Here is a 9,276-nt window from a genome sequence, read left to right as displayed (position 1 = left end):
CTTCTCCCTAATCATGAACATAACATTCATATTTCTATTTTGATTCCTTTTAGAAATTTGTAATGAATCAGTGTGTTTTGCAGAAACTTTCTGAAAAAGTTTTTGTTTTTTCCAAAAGGTGCACCTCATGTAGCATTATTTAAAGATTTTTAAACTATGAGCTAATAGTGTATAACCAAATACTCTACAGGAAGGATAGCTGAAGTAGTTAGATGTTAAGTGGCTTTTATAGCTAAAACATAATAAATATGTCAAATAACTTGCACAGAAACTCCTTGACAAAAGCATTTACCAAGTAGGGATTTGGCCTTTGTTGTCCTTATGTTTCCATAGTGATTGGTTAATATCTAACCATGTGTGGTCACATGATCAAAATTAGTTCACATTATTGGCTCTAAACTGGTGCCATGAGAGAACAACATTCCATCCAATGTCTTCAGACATGGTCCATTATTACCATGGTTATTCTCTCATGTCTCCACACAACAATCTTTAACAGAAATTCAAAAGGTTGATCAAGCACCAACTTAACTGACTCTTCTTTCTCTCAATTTGCACTCAATATCCTTTTTCTGATCCAAAGGCTAATAGTAAAATGCTACTAGTATCATATATACTTGATCATAAGCTGGTTCGTTTATAAGCCGACCCCCCTCCCCCAACATGGATAAGTAAAAATGGAAAAACTTTATAACCCATTCATAAGCTGATCCTATAATTCAGGGGCCAGCAAACTTTGGCTCCCAGGCCACCAGGATAAGCCATGGGGGGGCCGAGATGGTTTGTTTACCTTGAGTGTCCGCAGGCACGGAGGTAAACCTAAGTAAACAAAGTGTCCTGGCGTACCAGCTGCTTACACTGATGGGCTGGGACAACAATTGGTGGGGAAATTTGGGGGGAGGAGAAGCTGGGAGTCAGAGGAGTAACCCCTGTGACCACCCCCCACGTGACCCCACCCCTAGCCCGGGACCCCCACACTCTCCCCATCCCATCCCTTCCCACCTTATCTGGGGAGGGACAGGGGAGGATGTCTCTCACCTGGCTGGAGCTGCTCCGGCAGGCTGGGCAGGGCAGCTGCAGCCTGCTCCAGTGGGCCAGACTGGGCAGCATGACTGCAGCATGTTCCAGTGGGCTGGGCTGGGCGGCACGGCTGCAGTGTGCTCTGGCGGGCCAGGCAGCGCGGCCACAGCCTGCTCTAGGGGGCGGGACCGAGTGGCACGGCTGCAGCCTGCCAGCCCTGGAGCTTCAGCTGCTTCGGAGGCTGTGGGGAGAGCAGGGTGGCCAGAAGTGGAGAGACTCTGGCCCCGCCTCTTCCCTTCTGTCTATGCTGCCTCTCCTTGCTCCCTCTGTTGGGGGGAGGGGCTGTGTCCTACCTCTCCCTCTCTATACCCGTTCATAAGCCAACCTCATCCTCTGGTGCTTCCCTTTCTTACTAAAAAAATTCATCTTATGAACAAGTATATACAGTATGTTTGAATTCTTATGATCTGAGATTTGTATCCATACAGATTCTACTGTATGGTCCTCTCAACTCAGAATTTTTCTCTATTCTATGTAATCTTTCTGGTATAGTTCTACTTTTCACCTCTATGACTTAATCTGTTTTAATTCTATAATTCATAGCCAAGTATTACGTTATCCCAAATATTTTTGCCATTCCATTTGTTTCAAAATATCTATTATGGCAAGGTCCTCCTCCATTGCCAAGCTCATAGTTTTTATTTTTGTTTAATGTGTCTTTTTATTTTTGGTTACTATGTCTTCTTATTTAACAACGTGGTCTAACAGCTACAACATCTCTGTGAACGCAACTTGTCTCTCCCTCAGTTAATTTGTAATATATGCTCTTTCCTTTATTGCAGTGTTTCCCAAACTTGAGAGGTTGCTTGTGTAGGGAAAGCCCCTGATGGGCCAGGCCGGTTTGTTTACCTGCCTCAGGAGCGCAATCAGCGGAACCTGCAGACGGGGCAGGTAAACAAACCGGCCTGGCCTGCCAGGGGCTTTCCCTACACAAGCGGCGTCCCAAGTTTGGGAAACACTGCTTTACTGGATACAGAGATATTTTTGTATTACTGGCTTGATTTTGTGATTATTCTGATCTCAATCTCTTCACTTCTGGGTGTGGAACATATTTAATGTGAGTTAATATTTGTAGGTGTTGTACAAAAGATAACCTCTTATCTCATAATGTAAGACTGTATCATAACCCATATCTGGCCTCACTTGAACTGCTGGGTTCAAAACTGGGTCCTGCAGAGATAAAACCATTGAGCTTCCACCACTTGAGCCAAAGGACTTAAGTCTATTAGCTGGAACTTGCAGACTTCAGCCTTGTTTGTGGACCAGTCACTAGAGGGCGACAAATCTCTACACACTCAACGTGGGTTGCAACTGCATGGTTAATATGCTCAATTTGAATTTTACATACTTCTAAGTTGCATTGTACCTTGCATCTTGAGCTTCAGACTGGCACAGTTTATATATACCGGTATATAAAATATAAACAAGTAAATTAAGTATATGCAATGAAACATAATTAAACTTGTGTGTGCACTCTTCACTTTAGTTTCTCCTGCACTTGAGTGCATAAATGTACACCTGTACTGCATTAACATAGGGTTCTGGCATTCAATTTCCTAGTAATTTAAAGGTAGTATAGCTGATAAAGAAAAAGAAAAACGTCATAAGGACTTAAAGTACTGTAGTAAATACTTAATGTAGCATAAGCACCTATGCTGGTTTAATTCCTAAAGTCTGTATAAGTACTTCAATCACCTTATGGCGTCAAACACTTAAACTGATGTAATTCTTCAGATGGCAAATGTCTTGAAAGTGGTGTAGGACATAATCACTTAAGATAATGTAAGTCCTTAATGTGATACAACTATGTCAACCTAACTTTCTAAATGGTTTAAAACACTTAAGTGGCATTGTGAACCAAATCCTGCAATCTTTACTCAGGCATAATACATTCAGTGGGTATTAAGGGACAATGCATAGACCTTCTGCTGGCCCCCCGCATAGGGGTAATTTTCATCTTCAGTGTAAGCTTCTCCTATGTAAGTGGAGCAACATGTCACAGCCACTATCAGTGCCTATTGAGTAGGGGGAAACAAATACCAGAAAAAAATGCGGTGGATAGCCATAATTCTTTAAACGGATTTGCTTTGGCCATGCCCACAGTCCTTTTGGGTTTGCTTAGGTGAACATTCAAGGGATGGCACTTTACTGATATGAATGGATGGCAAACTGAAATGTGACAGTTAAGTGAACATGGAAACAATATTTTACAATTGTTCATGTGACTACTAATCCCAGAAGTGCTAGTGCACTCATCCAATCAGGGAAAATACCACCACACAATTTTTTGGGCCTAACAGAATCAAGCTACCTGGTGAAAAATACAATTACCAAAAACTGTCTATCTGCAGTCAACTGTGCAATTAATCCAGAGTAATTTTTATATATTTATTGAATAAATTTAAATAATCAATCAATTTGAATGTTGAATCACTTTATTCAGAAATTACCATCTGCCTCCAAATATTCCATGAGCAGAACAGAAGTTAAATTTTTCAGGTTAATTATGCATTACAAATTATTTGCTCAGCTCTATTGCTGACACATATTAACAAGTACATATTCCTCATAAGTCACACACACATGCAGAACTCTTTCTGAAACTTTCAGAATTAATGAAAAAAATGTTCACTGAATTCCCTCCCGGTCTTGCATCTTCAAACATTCATAACTGTTATTTCAAAAACATTTTTTTCAAACTTAGTAAAGCACGTACTTCTCATTAAGGACTATTTACATGCCACGTTTGAAGTTTCAAAGTTCGCCGTTTTTGAGCTATCCCTGTGGGAAAAAATGGTCAGAATTTTTTTTCAATGGGAAAAAATGTATTTTATTCACACTCAATGAACTCAAACAGATGAAAGGGATTTTGCTGAAGCTTTACCTTGGGCCAAGCAAGGAAAATTTTGGCCCAAAAGATGAATGTTGTGAAAAGTTATGAGCATGTGAAAATGGGATTATATCAGAATAAGATCTGCAACCTTAACTATAGTATTTCTTACCAGCATAACATATTTTACATGCTTACTTTCAGTCTGAAAGACTCTTAATTCTACTGGCACTGTCTCACATAAAAAGATGCAATTTTGTTACATAGCTAAAATAGCTTTTGACAGAGTGCCATTTATCTCAGTTTATTCCTCATGCCAAAAGGAGTTATAGGTATTATATTCCCCATTAAAACAAAACTAGTCCGAACACCAGTGTACTCCATTAATAAAATGTTTCTCTGTTGAATAAGTGGGTCTATTTTGCTTTCTTGCTGTTGGCACTTACCAAACAGCAAATAGTAATTAATGAAACAAATACTGGATACAGTTTATAAAACATATTATTCTGTTTTCCTATAATGAATAAAATTGACCTGTACTGATGACTGGGGGCCAAAATGCATATTCATACCTGTAATCCGGAGATTGCAGTAGGGTATGGTGAAAGTGCAGTCGATCCTAGGTTTCTTCCAAGAAGAGGAGTCATAGGTGTGCTACTGGTGGTATGTGTAGCACGCCAGTATGCCTCTAGGTATTCGGCCAAATGTTCACACGCATCCTCAAGCTGATTTTCATCCAAAATGACATCAAACATTTCCTGTTCACAGCAAGAAAATGCTAGTTCAGTATATTTTATGGGCAGCAAAAGAGGGACATGCAAATAACCATAGGTTCATAGAAATGTTGTACTGCATCAGATCTCAGTAGACTATCTAGTCTAGTTCCCTGCACTCAAGGCAGGACTACATAATAACTAGACCATCCCTGACAGGTGATTGACCAACCTGTTCTTAAAAATCTCCAATAACGGAGATTCCACAACCTCCCCAGGTAATTTGCTCCAGTGCTTAACTACTCTCACAGTTAGGAAGTTTCTTAATGTCTAGCCTAAATCTCCCTTTTTGCAATTTGAGCCCAATATGTCTTGTCCAGTCCTCAACAGTTAAGAAGAACAATTTACCACCCTCCTCTTTATAACAACATTTTATGTACTTGATAACTGTTATTTCCCCCCACCCCTCCCGTCTTCTCTTCTCCAGACCAAGCAAACTCAGCTTTTTCAATCTTTTCTCATAGGTCATGTTTTCTAGACCTTTAATCATTTTTGTTGTTCTCCTCTGGACTTTCTCCAATTTGTCAATATCTTTCCCAAAGGTTGCTGCCCAGAATTGGACACAATACTCCAACAGAGGCCTCATCAGTGCTGAGCAGAGTAGAATAATTACTTCTCATTTCTAGCTTACAATGCCCCTGCTAATATATCCCAGAATGTTAACCTTTTTTGCAACAGTATTCCATTGTTGGCTCATATTTAGTCTGTGATCCACTATAACCCTCAGATCCTTTTCTGCAGTATTTCTTCCTTGGCAGTCATTCCCATTCTGTATCAGTGCAATTGACTATTCTTTCATAAGCATTTGTCCATATTGACTTTCATTTCATCATATTTATTTCAGCCCATTTCTCCAGTTTGTCCAGATCATTTTGAATTCTAATTCTAGTTCTGAACGCTGGGGCTGACTCAGATCTCTCTGATAAACAAAATCCTGATTCTGAACTCAGATCCAGAATTGAACTGTGCAGCTGAAGAACATCTCTGTTCTAGTTCATACAATTTACAGTTATATTAGCAATGGCATTTCTACTTAGCATAACTGCTAAAGTTCAGGACATACAGCTGTTCAAACATTCACAACTGGGAATTCTATCTACAGCACCTACATATGATGTTTATGCATTGTCTTAACTGCCTTCATTTATATCTATCTGTCGAAATGGCCAGGTGCCTGTTCTTAAATTGGTGAGGTCTTACAAGTATGATTTCTTTTTTTTCACCAGGAACTCATTCATTGGTGACATTACTTAAGCACCAGAACAAATACCTCAACACACTACCTCAGACCTGCTGACACTTAGGCCTGGTCTACACTATGCGTTTAAACCGAATTTAGCAGCGTTAAACCGATTTAACCCTGCACCCGTCCACACAACGAGGCCCTTTATATCGATATAAAGGGCTCTTTAAACCGGTTTCTGTACTCCTCCCCAACAAGAAGAGTAGCACTGAAATCGGTATTGCCATGTCGGATTAGGGTTAGTGTGGCCGCAAATCGATGGTATTGGCCTCTGGGTGTATCCCACAGTGCATCACTGTGACCGCTCTGGAAAGCAATCTGAACTCTGATGCACTGGCCAGGTAGACAGGAAAAGCCCCGTGAACTTTTGAATTTCATTTCCTGTTTGCCCAGCGTGGAGCTCTGATCAGCACAGGTGGCGATGCAGTCCCAAATTCAAAAAGAGCTCCAGCATGGACTGTACGGGAGATACTGGATCTGATCGCTGTATGCGGAGACAAATCTGTTCTATCAGAGCTCTGTTACAGAAGACGAAATGCCAAAGCATTTGAAAAAAATCTGCAGGCTATGATACAGAGTCCACAGCACAGTGCTGTGTGACAAGCGTAATGGAAAGCCAAAGAATCAAATGGACGCTCATGGAGGGAGGGAGGGGGTACCGAGGACTCCAGCTATCCCACAGTCCCCGCAGTCTCCGAAAAGCATTTGCATTCTTGGCTGAGCTCCCAATGCCTGTAGGGTCAAACACATTGTCCGGGGTGGTTCAGGGTATATCTCATCAATTTACTGTCCCTCTCCCCCCGTGAAAGAAAAGGGAAAAAAATCGTTTTGACTTTTTTCAATGTCACCGTATGTCTACTGCATGCTGCTGGTAGACGCGGTGCTGTGGCATCGAACAACAGCATCCTCTCCCCTCCCTTCCCCGGTGGCAGACGGTACAGTGCAGAAGGACTGGTAGCCGTCCTCGTCATCATCCCATGAGTGCTCCTGGCTGGCCTCAGGTGAGGTTGGCCAGGGGCGCCTGGGTAAAAATAGGAATGACTCCCGGTCATTCCCGGCAGATGGTACAGAACGGCTGGTAACCGTCTTCATCATAGCAACTGGGGTCTGATCTCCATCAGCCCCCCACCCCCTTTCATGTCTAAAGAAAAGATTCTGTACTGCCTGGACTATCATAGCAGCGGGATGCTGGGCTCCTCTCCCCCTCACCTTTTAATGTCCTGCCTGGGCTATCATAGCAGCTGGAGGCTGCCTCCCCCTCATTTTATCTCACTAAAAACTCAGTGTTTCTTATTCCTGCATTCTTAATTACTTCATCACACAAATGGTGGGGACACTGCAACACTAGCCCAGGAGGGTTGAGGGAAGAGGGAAGCAATGGGTGGGGTTGTTGCAGGGACACCCCCTAGAATGGCACGCCGCTCTTCATTTCTGCGGGATCTGACATGGAGCGGCTGTGCTCTCTGGTACACTGGTTCTCTAGTACACTTGCCCCATATTCTAGGCAGGACTGACTATTTTTAGATACAATATAAAGGAGGGAATGACCCGGGGAGTCATTCCTATTTTTGTCTTTGCGCCTCCGGCCAACCTCAGCGAAGATCAGCCAGGAGCACCCATGACAGCAGCTGATGGTAGGGAACAACTGATAACCATCTTCTCATCGCCAATTTACAATGGCATGGCAGATGATAACCGTCTCTGCTATCCTGCAAAGGCAAATGAATGCTGCTATATAGCGCTGCAGTACCGCCTCTGTCAGCGGCATCCAGTACACATACGTTGACAGTGACAAAAGGCAAAATGGGCTCCATGGTTGCCACGCTATGGCGTCTGCCAGGGCAATCCAGGGAAAAAGGGCACAAAATGATTGTCTGCCATTGCTTTCACGGAGGAAGGAATGAGTGACAACATTTACCCAGAATCACCTGCGACACTGTTTTTGCACCATCATGCATTGGGATCTCAACCCAGAATTCCAATGGGCAGGGGAGACTGCGGGAACTATGGGATAGCTATGGCATAGCTACCTACAATGCACCGCTCCAGAAAATCAACGCTAGCCTCGGTACATGGATGCACACCACCAAATTAATGTGCTTAGTGTGGCCGCGTGCACTCGATTTTATACAATCTGTTTTACAAAACCAGTTTATGTAAAATCAGAATAATCCCATAGTGTAGACATACCCTTATATACCACACAAAGTATATCTATTGTTGAACACCAAAGGAATGTAGGACACAGAGCTCCTGTGACTTTATGGCTGCCAACAGGGCAGTTTATATGCAGCTAGTGTTTTCATATTCTATCAGCGATGGAAGCGGTTTAGAGAGCTGTACTAGATGAGTGGATTTTTATGAATTGTAAGACAGGCATAATAAAATAAATGCCCATTTTCTGAAGAAAACATTTTCATGAATATTCACAAATTTAGTCCATTGAGAAAATTCAGCATTTTCAGCAGTGAAGTTTTGCACCTGTGTCTTTCCCCTTCACTTTCAATTCAGTGGGGAAAATATACCATGGAACTATAGCAGTAATAAAATAAGGATTGCGTGGTGCAGGTGTTATATTGATTGGTACAGTAAAACCACATACACAAAACCACATAATATTCTGCTCCCCCATCCCTTATACATACACATATCTAAATAGACACGTAACTCCACAATATATGTGAAGCAGACATCCATATGGTAAACTGCTTCATCTGATGTCTGCCCACTAATCCAGTCGCCACAACTTCCTCTAACTCTTTAACTGCCACTTTAATTTTTTTTAACCAGTTGACTTAATAAATGTTTCCTCGTCCTCCCTGCAAAAGTGGAATCAAATCCTCACCTCCTCCAACTCACATACTCCAAACATGAAGACTGCCTGAAACCTAGGATGGGCAAGATTCAGTGCTACTCTAGCGACAGCTTCTCTGTACATAAAACCAGTGTGATGTTACAGCTAGTTATTCTGCAGCCCAGCAAGACTATATGTGAGCTATAGATCACTGGCAAGTGTAGTTTCCCAGTTTCCAAATGGGAATCACCTTTGCTTCTAGCTCTAGGGGACCCGAGATAATAGAATTTAGTCATGACATATTTAACTGCAGAAAAACTATTTTATGACTGCCCGAGTCATGTACAAATGGACTTATGATAATGAAGGATTAGTGGGTGAAGGACTATGAAAAATGGTCTCAGTAAAGAGTTTTAAAATTCTCTAAACCATTTCTAAAATAGCTTTTTGTACCATCTTTTCCTTACACAGAAATCATGCTGGTTTAGTGCAGTCTGAGTGTTCTATTGTCACTTGTCTGAGTTTACCTGCAACTCACGCATGGCTTTGCCACGAA

General features: G+C 42.0%; 1 protein-coding gene across 4 annotated transcripts in view; it reads right to left on the bottom strand.

Annotated features, from left to right (window-relative positions):
• The window catches only part of CACNB4 (calcium voltage-gated channel auxiliary subunit beta 4), a 207,681-nt gene that overhangs the window by 8,159 nt on the left and 190,246 nt on the right, over positions 1-9,276 (bottom strand). For 3 of the 4 annotated variants that reach the window (XM_050969253.1, XM_050969254.1, XM_050969255.1), the window contains one exon: positions 4,483-4,668. In XM_050969253.1, the coding sequence (XP_050825210.1) occupies positions 4,483-4,668 (186 nt within the window). Of the gene's footprint in view, positions 1-3,796; positions 3,862-4,482; positions 4,669-9,276 lie in introns of all 4 variants that reach the window. The other variant, XR_007776474.1, reaches the window with a different exon arrangement.

This window comes from Gopherus flavomarginatus, chromosome 10 (genome assembly GCF_025201925.1).
Source record: "Gopherus flavomarginatus isolate rGopFla2 chromosome 10, rGopFla2.mat.asm, whole genome shotgun sequence".
Classification (NCBI taxonomy): Eukaryota; Metazoa; Chordata; order Testudines; family Testudinidae; genus Gopherus; species Gopherus flavomarginatus.
The sequence above is the reverse complement of the archived record's forward strand: the minus strand, read 5'-3'. Positions and strand labels throughout refer to the sequence as shown.